This window comes from Syngnathus scovelli, chromosome 8, assembly GCF_024217435.2.
Source record: "Syngnathus scovelli strain Florida chromosome 8, RoL_Ssco_1.2, whole genome shotgun sequence".
Taxonomy (NCBI): domain Eukaryota; kingdom Metazoa; phylum Chordata; class Actinopteri; order Syngnathiformes; family Syngnathidae; genus Syngnathus; species Syngnathus scovelli.
The window spans coordinates 16,962,687-16,981,719 of record NC_090854.1 but is presented as its reverse complement, the minus strand read 5'-3'; the positions used below and the strand labels follow the sequence as shown (position 1 = coordinate 16,981,719).

Below are 19,033 nucleotides of genomic sequence, written 5' to 3'. Positions count from 1 at the left end.
GGACCAAGGAACTTTACCGAGGAAGTCCACATTTTACCCCCTGACTAGAAACTGCAGGGACTTTTGAAAAATGTCTTCTTTGATCAAGCAGAGACAACACTAAACCTTAGGAGGGGTCCAAAAAAGGTTCAAGAACTACCCTGAGTTTTCTCCAACAATATGGCAGCAGCCAGCTCCTGCGCATCAATCACACTGGGGTTCCGGCTCATCACCACCCTTACCAAATCCGTGGGGAAAATACCACAGAGGTTCAGGAACACCCTCTCCCGCCGGTCTTGGTATTGAGGCACGGAAGAAGACTCTGACTGCACCAGAGGCTCAAGAAAGGACGTCTGTGGTGCCAGTCCACGCTGTGACAAATGTGCATTTGTCAAGGGAGAGGACCAAATGTTCTCTGAAGCTGCATTCTGGATTGGGAAGAGATCGTAACGGGGTCTCGGGGGCTGCTGGTAGCGCCGGTCCCAGTTCATTTGATCAGAATGATTCCGATTGACGGGAAACTGTGACCCTTGGTGATAGCTTCTGGAATCCTGGAGTCGCTCCTCTTGCCAAAGGGAACTTGGCAGAACGGAGCACTGAGAGAAGGTGGACGTTTGGAAGGGATGAAGCGTACCAGAGTGACATTCTCCTGGGTATCTTCTCAGAAGTGGCAGATGAGTCGGCGGCATGTGAGTGGAGCGCGACTGGAAAGGACTTTCTTCCGCATCAAAATCCACTTGTTTGATTCCTGGTGAAGTGTTCTGGCTCAGACCGGGTGGAGTTCGGTTCAGGGGTCTGTTGTACTGATTTTGGCAGGGGTGATGGTGGAGATGGTGGCACATCGGCCTGTCATCCAAAATCAGGTCTGGGAAGAACGTCTTGGAGCCGCCTTCAGTGCCGCAGTCGGATCGTTGATGCCTGGCTTGAAAATCTTCCAGATAGAAGTGCGCGGGAGTCTCCGGAGTAGGAAGACTCGGGACGGGTGAGGTCTTGTAGCCCAGCACCGGAGACTCGGATCGGTAATAACTTGGACTCATTCCTTTGGATCTTGGATAATCCCATCCATCTTGATTTCCTGAGAAAGGCAATCTCCCCGGTACGGAATGCCCAAGGACATTTATACGGCTTCCCCTGCGTTCCTCTACTTTGGATTGCACTCTGAGATGGTCCTCCAGGAGCTCTGTGAGGGACCTTGATCCTTTCTTTGGAGTTCCCCGGCCGGACTCGGATGATGTCTGGTTCTGGGCTGTGAAGGTGTCTTCCTTCTGGCCTTTGGATGAGGCAGAGGACATTTTGGCGCTGGCCCGGAGCTCGTCAGCTACCGAACGCTGCGGCTGACTGCCTCGTTCTGGGTGGTAGAACTTGCACTTGTGACCATACGTACACTTCTTACCTAAGAAAGAACAGAGGCATGAAAAGACTACCAAGTGTGAATTTAAAGCAATAAATGAAATCAACATCTGACTTTGTCTGCTTAAGATTAAAATAATCTTTTACCGTAAGGACACGGCTGCTTTCTGTGTTCCGGAATGACAGCTCGCTTCCTCAGGAAGTTCTCCAAGCTCGGTCCGTGGCGTCCGAGCGGGTCGTCTGGTGGCATGAATCTAAGTAGATGCGAGATTAAAAGAACAATCTCCGAGAAGTGGCAGTGCACAAAAAAAAAAAAAAGCATTTACTTGTCGTTGACAAAGGAGTACATCAGAAGACGCTCATCGATGAACTTCTTCCATTCTGGCTTCTCGTTGGCCAGGTCACGGTAGTTGTCGTTGGAGACGATGATGCCGTCGGACTCGTAGGCCAACTTGACGATGAAGCGGTCGTCGTAGCAGACCACCCGCCGTCCCTGCACGCGACGGGATGGCGTGAAAACCAGGATCTTGTCTTTCTCCAGTTGCCGCAGGACCTCCTGGTCTGTGATGAGAGCATCTGGACGGGATTGCTCCTTCCTCCAGGCGGGGACAAAAACCGTGATGTCACTGTGTCCTCGCTCTAAGAACCAATCAACCGCCAGCTGGATTCCTTGACAGGAGAACACCTCCTTGTTGCCGTGACTGAAGGAGGACATGGAGGTCAATGATTTCAAAAGGACCTCGTGATTAAAACGAACCTCACCTCATGGCCACGTTACTTCCATCCACCACAACAGGCCGAAAGTTGTCTTTGTCCTCCAGGAGTTTGTTGGAACGCAGCAACCTGCAAGAATCGACCGAGGAGGAAGACGAGTACTCGGAGGACGACGAAAGAGACTGAGATCCACCTCTCGGCGGCCCCACCGGATCCATCTTGGTTCCCAGTTTGACCAGTTCCCCTAGGATGTCATTGATAAGTGCGGCCGGGCCCAGTTTCTTCAGTACCAGCAACACCAGTTCTTCTGAGTAGCCCAGCTTTAGAGCAAAGTCCACTTTGGTGCGACAGTCGTGCGGGTTCTCCGCCTGGGTTTCCGCCTGGGTGCAAGCCTGGTGCCGCTCATCTTCGCTATCGCCGCTCTCTTCAGAGAAGAAACTACTGAAGCTAGCACTGCTGCTATCCAAGCTATTGGTGCTGTCGCTAAGGCCAGAGTCTGCAGAAGCCGACACGGCTGCGGACGAAACCGTCCCGCCGTCTTTCGGGCCGCCGGGGCCGTCCACATGGAGGTAGTCCAGATCCAGCCCCGGGCTGAGGATGTGGCCTGTCCCATCCTCCACATGGTCCCTCAGGCCCATGAAGCCACCTCACACATCCAGACCCGGGGCGTTGGTGAGCCGACTCGATTAAGCGGGACCTTTTAGTCTAAAGTCTTACCTTCAAAAAAAAAAAAAAAATTCATTCGGATGTAACTTTTGAAAAACTCACTCTTTTAAAATACCACTTTGAAACTTTGTATCTACTTAAGTTGTTTTAGAGTGTAAAGTAATATTTATGACTCAATGTGTGTGTGTGTGAGTGTGTGTGTGGGGGGGGGGGTCGGGTTTTAAGTATGTCTGGCTTGCACCTTTTGAGCAAAGCAGCTGCCAGACAATCTGTCCTTCTGCGACACAAAGTATTGTTCTGGACCATCCCCACAGACGGAGATTTTTTTTTTTTTTTAAACCTCCCCCACTGTTTGTGTCACACACACACACACACACGATTGTCAGCTATACAGCTGCAAGATGGAAATAAATAGGACGCAAGTTCTATCTCCATCTGAGGACACTATTGATATACGAAATGTTTTTTTTTTTTTTTAGCTTTGGAGCGCTTTCAAAATAACTCATCTGCTGAGCAATATGTCGTCTCTGTCTGTGCACCTCATGCCTCCACAGTGAGCAGATGCCTCCTCAACCACTGACCTCCCTTGGGGGCGTTTGCCCCCCCCCTCCCTCCCTTTTTGCACCCCCATCCTCCCCCGAGGCCTGGAAAAGTCTCCACACGGCGCACGGGTCCCTGCTGGGCGGCTGCCAGGGACCGGCTGGAGGGGAGGTGGGGGGTGCTGTGGGTCCAGTCGGATGTGTGTGAAGGAGGGGGGGGGGATGATGGTACAAAGGCCATGCAGAGTGGGAGGTGGAGGGGGGGGGGGCAACAGATGCCTACTGAGGGCACACTTTGAAAGCATGCCGCAACTGGTGGTGCCCCCCCTCTTAGCATAGATAGAGGTCACCAGTGTGTGTGTGTGCGCCCCCCGTGCACTCACTTTCACCTCTGGTTGCCGAAATCTTCTTGCAACGTGCCCAGAGCTGTTCCTAATATTTTGACAAGTCAAAATTCAGATGATAAACCATGTTGTCTGTTTTGTAAGACTGACAGCGTATTTTTTGTCGAGTTAAGTTTTTTGTAGACAGATCATTCATAAACCGACTTTAAAAATGTTCAATGGATGTCAATGAAAGGTTTTATTTTATTCATAGATGTTAAATTCAATAAATATGCCATAGATGTGAAATCTGTTTTTGATTTTTAAATCTTGTAGAAACATTCATTTATTTCATCCCAAACGTGTGCAAATACTTTTAACAATGCCAATCCCTGACGAATTTCTAGCAACCATTTTATTTGATGATTATAATTTTTTTTTAATTTATTTAATTATTTTTAACAATTATTGTTCTCCTTTCTTGATTTGCTTAATTTTTTTTAGTAGCATAATACACAGAAAATACTAAAAATATTTTTCTCTGAGTGCCCTGAACGTACATGACACACAAATGAAACTTTTGTCATACTTGTGAGCATTTACAAAAAAAAAACAAGAGCCTCACCTCACAGAAGGGCCTCCTAAAACCTTGTTCTCCTCTTTTGTGGAAGTGCAATTTCCCACAAGCGTGTCTTGTAGCCGGCAGAGGTACACGTACACTTCAGAAAACGTCCACTGGAGCCAGAGTAGGAACGTCCTTCTTTAGCGGCAGACCACCTTGTAGTGAGATGTGTCCCCTCTACTCTGTGGACCATCTCCACTAACATCACCCCCCCCCTCTCTATTTTTTGTCTCCTCCCCCATTTAATACACTCTCAAAAGGGGGGGGGGGCCATGCACAAAGAGGGTTTTTGGTGGGCAGCTGGATACGCACACACATATATATATATTATATATATAATGTGTGTATATAAAGAATTTCTAAAACAGAGTGTCGTTTTGCTTTTACCATACTGAAGTGCGCAGCCAGGTCAAGGAGACTTCTTTTGCCTCATGAGTTAACCTGCACACAGAAAGAATTTGAACATGCATAAACACAATTTTTTTTAGGCACACACCTGCAACCCCCCCCCGCCTCCATCTTGGAGCGACCCTTTAATTGGGGTTCAGCTGACAGGTTCTCTCCTCAGGGAGTGTGCGGCGGGCGGGCGGGCGGGCGCATGCGTGCGCGTGCGGACCATCTGCTAGCTGAACAGGTGTCCCGCTCGCCGGAACCTTCTGCGACGACCCCCAAAATGCACTGTCACTGCTTTTAGAAAATATTTTATCATTGTATCACACACATTATCAGAACCCCCCCCCTGGAAATTCAAACTGAGGGACCTCGTATGTTTGTGTGCGTGTGTGTGTTCTGCCGCCATCCTTAAATGACCCTGAAGGCTAGCGCAGGCCGAAGGCCAGCCTTTTGTGCCTTCAGAAGTCCTCGGTGACCCCTCCCAACCCCCCAACACACACACACACACACACACTAATTAAGTCCTGATAGATGTTCCCCACTGAGCCTGATGGTGCATGCGAGCAAATATGTACACATGTGTAAACGTGCGTGTGCGCGCACATGTGCATGTGTGCACGGAGTGAGTGTCAGGTCACAAAGGTCAACAGGAACAAAAGCAAGGAGCAGATCCCAGCTGCCGAGCTAAACATACAGAGCTAACCCCCACACACATAGACACACACTCCTTCCCTTTTAATGGGAGTGTGCCACTGTCACGCACGCACACGCACACACACACACACACACACCGCTCGGGTGAGTAGGGGTAAAGGTCACATGGACACACACACACACACACAGCATGTATGGACACACAAATCCTTCTAATCCGTTTTTTTGACTCGGCTTTCTATTTTTAAATGACCATGTAGAGTAAAGAATTCACTTGAAAAACTAGAAATCTGCAGAAACTGCGTGTGTAATGATGAGTGAGAAATCAAATCAATGAAGTGAAAGAATGAAGAGGCGACACACAGGTTTGCATGTCCGCCTCACAATTCACAAATGATTACTGCTCTGACTTTCTTTCTGTAGCGTTTCTTCTCCCCGTGCTTGTGTAGGTTTCCTCCGGGTATTTTGGTGGGACTGCTTGTTTAATCAAACGTTATGGTGTCAACAAAGGATTTGAAATAAAAGGGACAAGTACACTTCAAACATATCACAAAGTAAACTTTGTCTCCCCCTTGTGGGGAAAAGAGAAACTACGGCGCTAACTCCCCCGACCATTTTCCTGTGTAGCCTTTATCTCCCTCCTGTAGGCAAAATTGCGGTGGACACGTAGCGGGCCTGACGGGCATGAGGTAGCGAACGTTCTTCCAGAAGCGCGAGTGGCGCGTGGCGGTGCCGTGTGACTTGGGCGACCACTTGAGGGGGACGTTCTTGGCAAGCAGATAGCGCAGGGTCGGGGGAAGGTGGGCGTAATCCCCCGCTTGGCCCACCTGAATGAAGATGACGGCCATGTTGGGTTGGGTGAGAACGTGGTGCAGAGCCACCTGACAAGACAAATGGGACTGAATTTGAAGTGAAAGATTTCTCTGAAGACAATGCTCGGGTCAAAGTCACACCTGCCAATCAAAGCCTGCCGTGCTGAGGCGAGGGGAGGAATCAATCTGCTGATCGGATGATTCCGAATGTGGGGCGAGAACCAATATCAGCCTGCGACTCTGCTCGATGCTCTTCTGAACCTGCGTAATGTGGGCTGATACAACGTGGGTATGGTTTTAAGTTAGGGTTTCTAATCGGTTATGACGGTTTGCCATTAGTGACCTTCTCCTGGTAAGCTGTCTCTGTGCTGCACGAAGAGGTGATATCGGCAAGCGTTTTCCAGGACCGACACCAGCTGCTCTACAAAAGCCAACATCTGCTTGTTGGCGTCCTCTGGTGGCTTCTCGGGGTACTGCACTCCATTCTGCCGTCGTTGAACCTGCGGCGTTTCCAACACTACATACGCGTCGTACCTCTTGGAATCTACAAAAAAAAAAGTGTGCACATAGGTCCGGCATTTTTTTTTTTTTTGATAAGTTTACCTTTATTGCAGACAGCCATGGGCAAGTAAGGTCTTAAGAGCAGCGTGATGTCCACAGTGAAGACTTTGACCAGGATGACCGCAGACACACACAATAACACAACACACACTCCAGCGAGCCACACTGGAGTGAGTGTCTCTGAAGCACACCCGACAATACAATCGGACTTTTAAGTGAGGGCTGAGCTTTCAAATACTAACCTGAGTCTAATGAAGTGGTGATGCCTTCACTGACCTCGAGAGCGAAGCGGTGTGAAGAACAGCTCCGTCGTCAAGAAGCCGTCGGTGCCGATGCATTTGAAATTTGTTCGGAAATCTCTGGATGATACTTTGGCGATGGTAAGGATCGCCGTGGCAACCGTGCTCTGGGAAGGCCATAAGGTGTGGCTAAGGGAAACACAGCGAGTCGGTTCCCCGGTGGCTCGGTTAGGGACATTTTGAAAATGCAGCCCTCAAAGCCATTTTCACTTAGCAACATGAAGTCATGAGAAGTCCCACAAAAAAAAGTCTCCAAAAGACTTGCTTTAAAAAGAACGTACACGTTCATGCTCTGAGTGTAGCCATCGCGCTTGCTGTTCTTCTCGCCGACTTGCCATCGAGCCGAGCATTTAGGATTTATGTTGGTTCCGCAGAACACAGTACAGTTGAGCCGCAGTTCTACGCCTGGACCACCACAACCAATAAAAACACAGTTAAAACATTCCATGTTTATTGTAACAATTGAAGTAGATACGTTGTACAAGTTTCCATTAAATGCACAGACCACGTTTGAAATTTTTTGGTGAAGTAAAAGCAGCTCGACGGGAAACAGGAAGGCGTTTAAGATGACAGCATGATACAAAATATGGTGCAGCGTAACATGACAAAACATAAGTAGAAGTCGTCATAACAAATACGCTTTGATGAATTTACAACATCCTCTGGAAGATAGATACACACAAAAAACGGGCAGGAATGTAAATATTGTCTCCTTGAGTTTCTTTTGCGTTTTTCTTTGAATATTTGATGTATTTACGCTTTTTAATTTTTACCTTCATGGGTGCTGATGTTCTCTGTGGGCGCCAAGATGAGCAAATTGGAGGAGTAGGAATCTGTGAGTCAAAAAAAATATTTTCAGAGCTCATGCAAACACAAAACATTGGGCTCGATTTTTTTTGTGAGCATCATTTTACAGAGAGAGAAGCAATTCTCTGGTTTGATATTACTTGCGCCGTTGTGGGTGTGAACACAGCCACCCCCAAAGTCGGTTCCACTCACTTTTGATCGTGACCTCCCGAGAACCTGACGTGGTGTACTGGTGGCCCTCATGAGTCCACGTGCACACACACGTGTACACGCCTTGGTCTTCGGCCGTTAGGTTGTGTAGCCACATGGTAGCTGATCGCCGATCAGCAAGCAGAATGTCGTTCTGGAGAAAATCACATGCGCAAAAATATCGAGCAAAATTTCAAATTTCTTCTATTCAGAGACTGCAAAAGTCCATTTTAAAAAAGAAATTAAAAAATACTGGGGGTAAAAATGGATTATTGAATAAGCGAATTAAAGTGGGGGAATAAATCAAAACAATTCATATTTTTTCTTATCTTATTAAGAGCAGATCGTGTGTCCTCACCTTGTACCAGCTTAAGGCTCCGCCCAGACTCCTGCAGATCTTGAGCACCGGGTCAGGACACACTAGATGTTTGTTCCCTCCGGGACCATCCAGAGCGCCGTAGAAGTGCTCCTTGCCAGCTCGACTCGCTTCTCGGACCGTGATATTCACATAATAGTTGTTGCACGCCTCGCTCGTGATGTTTTGGCTGAAACGAGAAACAACGCCTCAAAGTAACGGAAACCAGAACGAGTCGACCAGACCCGGAATCTTCCCTCACCGAGCCGTGTAGGAACCCGAGTCCTTCACGGTGACGTTCAAGAGGAAGAGCGCGCCGCCGTGGTGGTGAATCCTCTCCATTTCACCGGATGGGACCACGACACGCTTTCGGCCTGAAGAATTTCGGAACCACGTGAACTTTTCCAAGGGCACCATGGAGTCGTCCAGGGCGTACGGAACAAAATGGAAGGATTCGCCTTCTACGAGCACATAGTTCTCCACATCATAGTCTTCGCACGAGAGCTCCTGTGTGGCTGAGGAGAACATACAAAGAATCTGCTCAAGCTTCTGGTAGTGGTCATTGACTTCCGTAGAATGAATGCAAGGTCATTTGGAAATATTTGCACAGCATGCTTACCTGAAGGGTGAAGTGCGGTCACCATTAGGATGAGCGGGAAGAAATCCATCTCCAACTAAAAGAGAAGATTCCTCAAAATCTTTTTAGCTGCCAAAGTAGCCAGCCAAGCGCAAACGGTATGGTAGGACATGCGAGAAAGACCATCTGATCACAGTAACAGGATGTCTTGCGTCACTTTTGTTGCTTCCGCTCTGATTGATAAGGCTTAAAGACAAACTTCGTTCCGTTATTTAAAAATCTCAACAAATTTAGGGAGGAAAAAGACAAAATGAACATTTTAAATGACATCAAATAAGATGATGCCTTAAAATAAAATGCAAAAGGAACATGTCAAGTTCCAAATTTGAATTTTTATTTGAAACGTATAAAACAAAAAAATTAAATTGTCAAAATGTGCCATAAAAAAAATTGTAGTAAAAGTAAATTGCTAAATGTTGTTTTCTAAATGACATAATTGCAACAAATTAAATGAAAAATCAATTAAAACCTCACCCGAAAACAGCATTACAAATTTAAAAAAATTATATTAAAAAATTTGAATTTTATTTAAACTTTATTGTATAAATGTGGGTTAAATGGGGGTACAAAATTCTAATGATACTAAAAATAAACATGTATTTAAAAAAAGTAAAATACAGTAAAATATGTCTCTTACCGCTTAGAAGAATGTTACACAGTGTCTTTGCTCTTCTTCGAAAAGACCTTTTATAGCCATCTCCTCGCGCGTGCACACACACACACACACACACACACAACCACACACACACCCACACACACCCACAGTTTATCGTTAAAGTGGTACCCCACCCCCATCCCTGGTTTTTCCTGTAATGGCCTCTTAAGTGCTACCAGTAAGATGCGATGTAAGAAGATGATAAGAAATACTGAATTCAAATGTCTCTTGTGTACACTCCACCCTAACAACAGAGTCACTGCGCTACCAAGATGTGATCTTGATGAGGTCTTGATCGTCTGCTGGCTGGCACGTCCGGCATGAGCAACCTGAGCTTTTTCCAGAAGCGTCCATTGCGTTTGCTTTGATTCCACGCGAGTGCTCCCTGCCTCCTCTTGATGTAGGCTAGAGACTGCGGCAAGCGGCCGTAATCCGGCGGACCGTCTGGGAGGAGAACCACGGAATAGGACGTACGAGTCACTCATTTGGAAAGACAAAAAAAAGAATATACCGTTCGTCACTATTAGCATAGTTAGTTAGCCGGTCAATCAATTACCGATTTCCAGCAGGATGACTGGGGGCGTATCGTGCATCAAAGCGTCGTGCAGGCCCAGCTTCTGCTCATAGCTCAGCTGTCGCTCCCCAAGGATGAAGGGCCGCCACTCCTTCTTGTCCTCCTCCTCCCCCTCTTCCTCTTTGTCCGTCTCCTTGGCCGACACCACGACGATGATCAGCCGGCGGCATCTCCGCAAAGTGGCCGCCACGGCGTCGAGTTTTGCTGCCGTGGGAAGAACATTTGAGAAGAAACACTCTGTCAGCATGATTTATGTCCTCGTTGGTTAGATGGACTATACCTTCTCCTGGGATGTCATCTCGGCCTGCGATGAAGAGGCGGAAGCCGTGTCGTTCCTCCAGCCGGCCGGGCAGCGTATGCAGGGCAAAGTCAGACGCCACGCTTGAGCTGGTCTCGGCGGGGACCACGCTCACCAAGGCGTCGTACGGGACCCACTCGGTATCTGCGCACATGGGAGACGCCAGCGTGAGTCAATTAGCGTGTTAGCTAACGATGTTGTGTTGCTCTGTTGGTCATTTTGTCTCATTGATGGTCATTTGTTTATAGTATATTTATTTTGTTATTTTAAAAAGTAGCTCGTTAAAATAGCTAGCAAGCTACCTGCCATTTATCAGCAAGTCAAATAATTCATTTTGTTAGTTGTCTGTTATTTAGTTTATCTACATCGTAAACAGTCGTAAACAAAATGTCGCTGTGTGTCACCTTGAGGAGTAACAAAATATCCGTGCAGCCTCCTGTATGCCAACACTACGTCCAGCCTGAAAAGGAGCATCAGGAAGACCAGAAGTAGAAGAAGAAGCGGGGTGGCCACGCCCACTGCCACGCAAGTGTAGAACCAGCTGTGGTTGGCTGGTGGGAGACACGAAGTAGTTGTGGTGCAGATGAAATATGTCAACAATATTTAAATGTGATTTTTTTTGGACATATTAAATAAATATGCCAAATATGATAGAATAAGATATTTCTGATTCTGGTTATTGCATTACCTTCTCTGAGCTGCACTTGGCAATCTTCCACCTTCAGAGGGCTCTGGATCCGACAGCGAATTAAGACATTGAGGAAACGAGGAAGAACTCTGGAAATGGTCAGGATGGACTCGCCAATCACGCGGCCTCGGTTTGGCGTGCTGCGGAGGAAAGCGGATCATGTGAGACGTTTTACGTATGCGTGCAGATTTTAATAGTGGATAACGGCAAACTCACAAGTGGAACGTCTCATTGAGCTCCGGGTCCTCGTCAGCAAAAGTGCCATTTACGATCCAGAACATTGTCGTCTCCTCATTCTGGCTGTAGCCCAGCAAAGCCGAGCACTTCAGCTTCACACGTGCACCTAACACCACATCAGACTGTCTTACTCAGATTGTCAAGAATACAAACTCATAAAATTGATAAACTGACAACTAATCGTCTACGATGACCTCACCCATGTCTACGACGACCACTTGATCCTGTTGTTGGATCACCTCAGGCACGCTAAAAATTGTCCGTGTCAACTCTGCATCCAAAACAAATAGAAGGTTTGAAGAAGATTCGAATGATTGATTTATTTAAATGATAATAAAATTGGCGCCCACCGTTATTTATGTCCAGCTGGACGCTTCGTGCCGACGTGTACTTCCTGCCACGGAGGCTGATGTCCACCAGGCAAGTGTACGTGCCGGCGTCCTCCTCCGTGGCCTTGTGCAACCTCAAGCCGCTGTCGGGCACGCTGATAGTTACGCCCTCTCGCTCCAGCGGGTGGCAGTCCTGCACGATTTTGAACAAGCTAGTTTTACCGAGCTATGTGACATTTGGATAAATCTGCACAAATGGAACCTTTTTGATCCCGGCGAGGCACCATACCCTCAGCCACCGTAAGTTACTCGTGTGGTTGCGTCGTAGGACGTCGTCCAGCTTGCAGGGGAGGCTCTTTGTGACCCCCAGGGTGATGCGCCTCACTTCAGCCACAGGAGGACAAAGTCCATTGGACACCGACACGCAAAAGTCAATCTTGACGGTCCTGCTTTGGACCCTTCACAGCGAACAAACACTCAAGTCAAGACGCCATCTCAAGACGTACACGACACTCAGCGTGTTTCCTTACTTGCTCTCGCAACTGTAAGTGCCATTATGGGACATCTGCACGGGAAGGAAGTACAGAAGGTCGTCTATGACTTCCACGCCAGGGGGCAGAGATGGCATCGTCCCCGCCATCACCTCTTCTCGGGCCCACGTGACGTTTTCACCCGCGATGGGACACTTGAGCAGTAGGAGGTGGCCTGCGCTGACATAGTAGGTTTCTGGCGCCCCCTTGTGGCCTGTAAAGGAAGCACACACATACATAGTCTGAATTAAAAAGTAACTATAAATTTCAACACGTCATGGTCTTGCTAGAGTAATAAGTCTTTTGCGGGTTTAAGAAGTACGACCTCACTTGACCTCAATTAGGTGACACACTGACCTAAATAAAAGGACACTTACCAAACATCATGTGATTTCTCCCAGCCACTCACATCAAATCAAATTTAAACTCTACTAATATGGTTAAGAGTGTGGGTGGCTGTACTGCTGTCTAACCTAGTGCCTGATTTTCTTAAAAGCAAACAATTCACCAATTGACTTGTAAAATAAATAATAAAGCATAATAATACAAATGGAGGAATATCAGCGTACTCACCGAGCGTGTTGGCCGCAATGAGCAATATGGCTAGCGCAGGCAGACAAGCCATTAGTGCTTTCCACACAACTCTTGAAGAAACACCACCAGTGAGGGAAGTGAAAAGTGTCGACACAAGTCATAAGACAAAACACACACAAAATCCCAGTCCACACAAAAATCTATAAAGAAATTTAGAGAGCATACCTCGCTTTGCTTCATAAAACGATGATGAGTCTTCTAGCCTTTGCTCCACCTCTGCTCTGGTTTATTATTCCGAGAATAATAAGAAACTGAAATGATGAGTGTTATAGTAAGTCAACTTACCAGTGAGTCGTTACTGCGACTTCTGCTCGCCTCTTACCTGCACATCCTGTTTTCACATGATGACACCCTGGGTTTTTCCTTCAACGACCTTCCACCCTCAGAAAAAGAAACACACACACACACCACAAAAACCAGGCCACCACCCCTCACTTGGTTTTCGTATGTATGCGGCAGAAAAAAAACTTCTTTGAATTGGAACTGCTGTAAAGGTCTTTTGTTTCTCACCTAATTACATCAGTGTTTAAGTCAAGATGTCTTCACTGAGCATCATCGATTAACGGGAGGATAATCTTTGTGAATACGTTTGAAATGGCATTAAATGATCAAAATGTCGTCATAATAATAATATGTGAAGAAAACACCTATTCAAAGAATAATGTTTTTACTTAATTTTATTACATACACGCCAGAAAACTAAATTAATTATCCACAAGGGGGTACTATCGTTCTGCAAACGCTTTCGAGTTCTGCTCCACTCAGTCCGGCTCTTCATGTTTGAGCATTGTGGTGTCCTAGTAGCAAAATTGAGTGGCTACACCTTCAAGAGAGTCGTCCTTTCAGGGGGCGCTACTGTCTTGCTCCTCACGGGCATGTGATAGCGAATCTCCTTCCAGAACTTGGACGACGGAGAGAGCGAACCAGGTGAGTGTAATTCCTTGTGGTCCCATGTACCGGTCCTGGATGGGGAGGACTTCCCAGTGGAAGTGGTCCAACACTTCAGTTTGGACTGCTGGTGCTGGCGGTGGTCCTTCCACCAGCACACAGCGCCCTGTTTCTTCCGCAGGTGACGCAGCGACTCCGGGAAGAGAGCTAGTTGCGCTGCGCTGACCTCCTCCAGCTCCACCAGCACCACCTGCAAAACAAACGTAACAATCAAAAAAAAGTCACCAAACAAAAGTGTGTTAATTGTGGAGCTGACCTTGAGGGTTCCCTCCATGAGTACTTGATGCATGGCCACTATACACTCGTGTTGACTTCGTGGGTCCAAACAGAGCTCCTCGCCCAGGTTGTTGTTGTTAGAGTTGTTGTTGTTGATGTTTGTGTGTTTGTTGTCGTGCCGGTGGTGGTGGCGATGCGTGCAGGTGAAGGGCGAGGCGCCGTAGAGCAGGAGGAGTCTGCGGCTGGCCAGCATGTTGTCGTGCACAGAGTCCACCATGGCTGCAGGGGGAAGCAGAGTCACCGTAAACACACAAACAGGGCACGCTAGCTTAATCGCGCACTCACTAAGACACGTAAAAGTGAATTAAGGAAGTAAGTAAACAATTTATAAATAAACTAAGTGTATTACCTTGTCCTGGCAGGGAGTCCCGTCCCGCTATGAAAAGTTTGTAGCCGCAAGCTTTTTCCAACACTTGCGGCAGGATGTTAAGCGCAAACGTTAGCATTCCGTGGCTAACATCCAGCTGGCAGTTGACCGGGTAGTAGGCCATCACGTAAGCGTCAAACTGCTTGCCGTCGTTTTCTGACAGCGGCAACAAATCAAATCATTTAGCATGCTAGCATTAAAAACAGAACCAATTTCTTACCTTTGTTTGTATAGAAGACTGGGAAGGAGCCGCGTAAAAACAGCACGATGTCAATCTTGAATCGGTGGTACACCACCACAGCCATCACGGCGAGAGCCACCACGCTGCCAAACACACAGCTGACAGCAACCGTGTAGTCCGCTTCTGTAACCCGCAGGAGGTCAAGACACAGGAACAAGATGGCGGCCGTCGGACCCTGACGAGATTTACCTGGAGGCAGCACGGCAAAGTGGGCCTGAGGAAAACCTCGCGCGCTGTACGCTCGACACGTGTAGTTGACCAGGAAGTCGGTCTTCTTCAGGGAGGAAATGGTCAGCATGCTCTCCATCCACACACCTTTCCGGGTGGTGTTCACACGCCACACGCTGGAACACGGGAAATTGAAACAGGAAGTTGAAACAGACAAAAGAGAGAACCCATCACTTTTGAAAGCTTCTAAAAACAAAGAAGGATGCATGGTACAAGTCAGCATTTTTGATTATAGCGGTACTTTTGGTACTTTTTAGAACCTCCCAAAATAATGAAGCAGTTCCAAAAGAGATCTAAAAGTAGAACCTACGGAATCAGTTTTTGGTTAACCCCTGAATGGTATTAAAAAGATGCTCCTAAAAGAAACCAATGTTGTCACCGTGGTTGTGAAGCGAAGATCCTTTCTGAGTCGTTGTCGGAAATGAAGTCGTTGTCATCCAACCATAATACGTTCACTATAAGGTCGTCAGGAACGGTGCCAATGCACGGCACGAATACTTGACATTTTCGCGTCAAACGAGACCCTGAACACAAACAGTTAGCCACGTTAGCCTCATTGGCAGCTACGTGTTTCGTCACTTTATATTCTTGACTGCTCACCTGCGGCCGCTTTGACAAAATCGTTGGCTGGCTGCAGCACTTGGGGCTCGAAGCAGTGATCCTCTGCAACACAACAGCAAAATAGTTTGATGGGAGGCAAAAAGTGGTGCTACACAATTTTTAAAATCATCTCTACTCCATTCAGATGTGCGATACTCTCTGTCGCCCCCTTGTGACAATGCGAGGGAGTGTCTCTGTTGCCCACCTTGCACCCAAGCCTCGATGGTCTCCGACATGGATGCCGCGACGTCGCCCAGGTTAAAATTCAGTGTGCACGTGTACAGCTGGTTGTTGCGGCTGTCCACGTCTTTAATTTTCAGCCGTGCTAGGTCGCGGTAAACGTGTCCGTCAAAGCCGTCCTCAATCAAGTCGCAGCCCTAATATGCACGATGACACAGAAACTGTTGTGCAGAAATATTGGGAAAAATCTTGTGGTTTCCATGGCAACAAGACCAAGGTATGACTCACTCGGTACCAGGTCACGGAGGCGGTGATGCCGTAGCTTTGAAGCGTTTTGAGGACGTCTCTGACTGGACAGGAGAGCGTGTCGGTCACGCCTACGATGAGGACCTGGTAGGCTTTGCGCGGACGACCGCACTCGCCTTGAAGTGGATGCTCCACCACCAACCTGGTGGACTGCTTGAAGCAGGCCGACGCGCTCGTCCTGGAAGAAGGAGCGGACCAATCAGCAAGCGGCAGGGCTTAGGTGTGGCAAAAAAAAAAAAAATGCCTTTGAATTCATCGTAATAGAAAATCCATAACCAATAAATTAAATCAATAAAAAAAAGAGCAAATCAATTCAGATTTGTGTCGAAAAAATTATATTGTGTACAATTTAATCAATTCCACAATTACCTGACCACGCACTGGTAATGTCCGTCATGCTCCATGGTGACATTGAGCAACCACAGGGTCTCCCCTCGGATGAGGACGCGACGGCTGACGTTGCGAAGCGCTCGTCCCGTCTCTACGTGGTACCACTCCACCTTGTAGGACGCCGTCGACAAGTTGAAGACGTCGGGAGATGCCAGCGTGCAATTGATCATGGCCACGTCTCCTGGCACTGAGAACACGCGCTCAAACTGAACGTCATAGTCCTTGCATTCATCTGACAAAAACAAATGTCCGCAGTTAGCTTTTTCACAAACGTTGCTTGCTTCGTTTGTTAGCAAGTTAGCCAGAGAATAAGCTAGCTCGTGTTATTTGTTGGGTGTCCATCCTCATGAGACATTCTTCGTTGTATTTGTTGGGATTTTAGCCAAGAGGATATGACCCCATTCCCAAGAACTTTTTCCACACTTGACTCAGTCCCACCACAGCGAACGAGCACTTAACACTCCTCCTAACTTGATTACATTTTACTGACACAAAAATCAACAGTTTTGCTCCCACTTTTCCCGGATATTACAAAACAAACATGAAGGTTTAGTGAATAAACATGTGGTTGACTTTGACCCATTTAGGACTTTCCCACCGTCCAGCCAATGTGACCCACCAGCACGAGTCAGTCTCGAGCCAGCGTTCCAGCACCGCTACTCACCCGAAACGACGTGAGTCCCGTAGACACTTGGCACCATCAACAGCAGCAGAAGGGTCCACACATGGACGCACATGACTGAAACAACATGAAGGATGGACAGCTACAGCGCAATGATGGCAAACAGCAGCGAACGAGGGGACAACGTGTACCGCCCTGAAGCGGCGGCGCCTCCCACATGAGCAATCGGTAGAGAAGCTTCAGACACTGATTTCATGCAAGAACCGCCCAAAATGATGATGCAAGGCTTCTGTGGAACCACATGGAAGCAGGCCAGATCAGCCGTGCGTGCATGCGTGCGTATGTGTGGGAGAGAGAAAGTGTGGCCATCGTAAAAACAACAATTGTTTATGCATTCGTGAGTTAAGTTCAGTTAGTTATCAGTTTTGTTTCATTTATTCGTCCCTCCATCAGAACCACTTATGCGCAATCATTTTTCAAATTACAATGATTTAGTCACTCAGGTCAAAATGTTAGTGAGTAAGTGTGTTTGTTGGACTATTTGTTCATTTGCTAACCAGCCAAAGGTTAACTAGTTGCCGTTTTGAGTTGTTTTGTTCGTTTAATGTTTTTATTTCTACTTTGTTCATAAGTTCTTCAGGCCTTGGTCAAAGAGGAGGAAATTTGGAACAACCCGAAATAGCAGTCGATGTTAGCACAAGTAACTTTGTGGAAGCTAGTTTGGTCATTCGTCTGTTACCGTTTTTAAAGAGGGTGAAATGTATGAGTCAGTACTTTGTCCACACAAGTCAAATATGACTCACAACTATTCTTGTCATTAATTTTAATTACTCCCATGATGAGGCCTCACCTACTTGTCGTTTTTACCCTCAAGTTATAAAGCCATGAAAGAAGCCGAGTTAGCCCCCGCAAAGCTAAATGAGCGCGTGGGAGCACGTGGCATAGTGGGAAGTCAACAATTACATTTTGAATGGCTTTTTCCGAAATTCACGACTTTGAATACAACTTGTAATTCTTTTTAGGTGTCATTTTTCAAAGCAACTGGTCAACAATTAGCATTTGGGGTGTTTTATTTTGAAAAACAACATCCTATTACTATTAGTACTACTTCCTGTGTGAACACATTCACCATAAAAGTCATTCTTTTTCATGTACGCTTTCGATTACTGGATTTTTTTTTAATTGTCTTGATTTTTTTATTTGCATTTTTTGTATGTTTTTTTTGTTAATCTTACTAATATACAGCAATACTTCCAGTTTAGGCTTGTCATTGTCTAGTGTAGAAACATGCAGTATATCTAAACAAAATAAGTGAACACGTAAATGCCCTGGCAACGTGTTGACCCTTCAACTTCCTGAGCCACTCAGGAAGTTGAACAAATGGCCAGTTAAAACTTACCTGTGTGGTGGTGATGATGATTTGGTGGTGGTCGGCCTCCTCTGGTCACATGACAGAGGCCTCATGTCATTCATCTGGTGGCAGAGGAATCGAACGCGCGTCTTCTTTGTCGAGAGCCCTTTCACAGTCTGAATAAAGACAAATGTTGCAACTTCTCGTAAGTTGAGCAATCGCTTCTGGCTCACGCACACTCACACACACACACAATTCAAGTCTTGGCAAGTGAATACATTCCACGGAGGTGCTTCATTTTACACGGGCGTCTTCCTTTGGCGCCATCTTGTGGCCACAATAAATCAATTCGATTTTTGTTTAACTGGTGAATTTTTAAAATATTTTCCGATTTCCTGACATTTTGGGGTGCAAATTTTGTGTTTTAGATGTCTTTTATTTTCATTATTTCCTGTCCAGATTGCTAACTTTATATGTAGCTTTTAAAAATGTACCGATTTTTTTAATGGTTTACTCTTTGTTTTGCTGATTCATGCTTTTATTTATATTTTGCGGTTTATACTTTTGTTTTGTTTTTTTGCTGGTTTCACGTACTTAGTGTTCAAATATTTGTAATCGTTTTGGGGTTACCTTTTAAAATATTTGGATTATATATTCTGTTCAATTGTTTTTTTTTCATTCTACACATCCACCATACATCATTTAATCCACATTTACAA

General features: G+C 46.6%; 4 protein-coding genes across 5 annotated transcripts; all 4 read right to left on the bottom strand.

Annotated features, from left to right (window-relative positions):
- Positions 1–43: 43 nt before the first annotated feature.
- On the bottom strand, positions 44–5,464 carry LOC125973894 (probable ribonuclease ZC3H12C). The gene is made up of 5 exons (XM_049728596.2): positions 4,197–5,464; positions 2,092–2,760; positions 1,656–2,030; positions 1,477–1,583; positions 44–1,372 (listed from the first exon to the last, which is right to left on the bottom strand). Exons 2-5 carry the CDS (start codon positions 2,679–2,681, stop codon positions 129–131), a joined length of 2,316 nt encoding a protein of 771 aa, XP_049584553.1. The 5' UTR covers positions 2,682–2,760; positions 4,197–5,464; the 3' UTR covers positions 44–128.
- A 65-nt stretch (positions 5,465–5,529) lies between these two features.
- On the bottom strand, positions 5,530–9,652 carry il1rl1 (interleukin 1 receptor-like 1). Its single transcript, XM_049728619.1, has 12 exons — positions 9,538–9,652; positions 8,883–8,937; positions 8,526–8,778; positions 8,267–8,453; positions 7,912–8,062; positions 7,686–7,745; positions 7,194–7,317; positions 6,890–7,041; positions 6,656–6,793; positions 6,396–6,596; positions 6,194–6,327; positions 5,530–6,121 (listed from the first exon to the last, which is right to left on the bottom strand). The coding sequence occupies exons 2-12, from the start codon at positions 8,929–8,931 to the stop codon at positions 5,831–5,833; spliced, it is 1,740 nt and encodes a 579-aa protein (XP_049584576.1). The 5' UTR covers positions 8,932–8,937; positions 9,538–9,652; the 3' UTR covers positions 5,530–5,830.
- Positions 9,653–9,811: 159 nt separating this feature from the next.
- il1rl2 (interleukin 1 receptor-like 2) lies at positions 9,812–13,304 on the bottom strand. Of its 2 annotated transcripts, none has more exons than XM_049728622.2 (13): positions 13,128–13,304; positions 12,971–13,056; positions 12,785–12,855; positions 12,212–12,425; positions 11,971–12,139; positions 11,703–11,874; positions 11,552–11,623; positions 11,332–11,458; positions 11,116–11,255; positions 10,832–10,978; positions 10,410–10,571; positions 10,112–10,333; positions 9,812–9,999 (listed from the first exon to the last, which is right to left on the bottom strand). In XM_049728622.2, exons 3-13 carry the CDS (start codon positions 12,834–12,836, stop codon positions 9,812–9,814), a joined length of 1,665 nt encoding a protein of 554 aa, XP_049584579.1. In that variant the 5' UTR covers positions 12,837–12,855; positions 12,971–13,056; positions 13,128–13,304. The 2 variants fall into 2 exon arrangements, with proteins under 2 accessions (XP_049584579.1, XP_049584580.1); XM_049728623.2 differs by lacking the exon at positions 13,128–13,304 and adding an exon at positions 13,091–13,126 and having other exon boundaries at positions 12,971–13,026.
- A 160-nt stretch (positions 13,305–13,464) lies between these two features.
- On the bottom strand, positions 13,465–18,496 carry zmp:0000000936 (interleukin-1 receptor type 1). Its single transcript, XM_049728610.2, has 12 exons — positions 18,363–18,496; positions 17,006–17,080; positions 16,321–16,573; positions 15,934–16,129; positions 15,671–15,842; positions 15,466–15,528; positions 15,245–15,389; positions 14,827–14,981; positions 14,617–14,760; positions 14,379–14,552; positions 14,010–14,248; positions 13,465–13,943 (listed from the first exon to the last, which is right to left on the bottom strand). The coding sequence occupies exons 2-12, from the start codon at positions 17,076–17,078 to the stop codon at positions 13,623–13,625; spliced, it is 1,935 nt and encodes a 644-aa protein (XP_049584567.1). The 5' UTR covers positions 17,079–17,080; positions 18,363–18,496; the 3' UTR covers positions 13,465–13,622.
- Between the last annotated feature and the right edge of the window lie 537 nt (positions 18,497–19,033).

What these genes read in the sequence shown, in the direction of transcription:
- LOC125973894 (XM_049728596.2), bottom strand. Translation starts at nt 2,681, where the DNA reads ATGGGCCTGAGGGACCATGTGGAGGATGGGACAGGCCACATCCTCAGC. An exon ending in GGAAGTAACGTGGCCATGAG is followed by an intron (nt 2,031 to 2,091) that starts GTGAGGTTCGTT and finishes GTCCTCCTTCAG; the next exon opens with TCACGGCAACAAGGAGGTGT. An exon ending in TACTCCTTTGTCAACGACAA is followed by an intron (nt 1,584 to 1,655) that starts GTAAATGCTTTT and finishes GCATCTACTTAG; the next exon opens with ATTCATGCCACCAGACGACC.
- il1rl1 (XM_049728619.1), bottom strand. Translation starts at nt 8,931, where the DNA reads ATGGATTTCTTCCCGCTCATCCTAATGGTGACCGCACTTCACCCTTCA. An exon ending in GACCGCACTTCACCCTTCAG is followed by an intron (nt 8,779 to 8,882) that starts GTAAGCATGCTG and finishes TGTTCTCCTCAG; the next exon opens with CCACACAGGAGCTCTCGTGC. An exon ending in GAGCCTTAAGCTGGTACAAG is followed by an intron (nt 8,063 to 8,266) that starts GTGAGGACACAC and finishes GATTTTCTCCAG; the next exon opens with AACGACATTCTGCTTGCTGA.
- il1rl2 (XM_049728622.2), bottom strand. Translation starts at nt 12,836, where the DNA reads ATGGCTTGTCTGCCTGCGCTAGCCATATTGCTCATTGCGGCCAACACG. An exon ending in CCAGCTGGACATAAATAACG is followed by an intron (nt 11,624 to 11,702) that starts GTGGGCGCCAAT and finishes TTTTGGATGCAG; the next exon opens with AGTTGACACGGACAATTTTT. An exon ending in ATATTTTGTTACTCCTCAAG is followed by an intron (nt 10,572 to 10,831) that starts GTGACACACAGC and finishes CCATGTGCGCAG; the next exon opens with ATACCGAGTGGGTCCCGTAC.
- zmp:0000000936 (XM_049728610.2), bottom strand. Translation starts at nt 17,078, where the DNA reads ATGTGCGTCCATGTGTGGACCCTTCTGCTGCTGTTGATGGTGCCAAGT. An exon ending in CGGGACTCACGTCGTTTCGG is followed by an intron (nt 16,574 to 17,005) that starts GTGAGTAGCGGT and finishes TGTTTTTGTCAG; the next exon opens with ATGAATGCAAGGACTATGAC. An exon ending in TTTTGTCAAAGCGGCCGCAG is followed by an intron (nt 15,390 to 15,465) that starts GTGAGCAGTCAA and finishes GTTTGTGTTCAG; the next exon opens with GGTCTCGTTTGACGCGAAAA.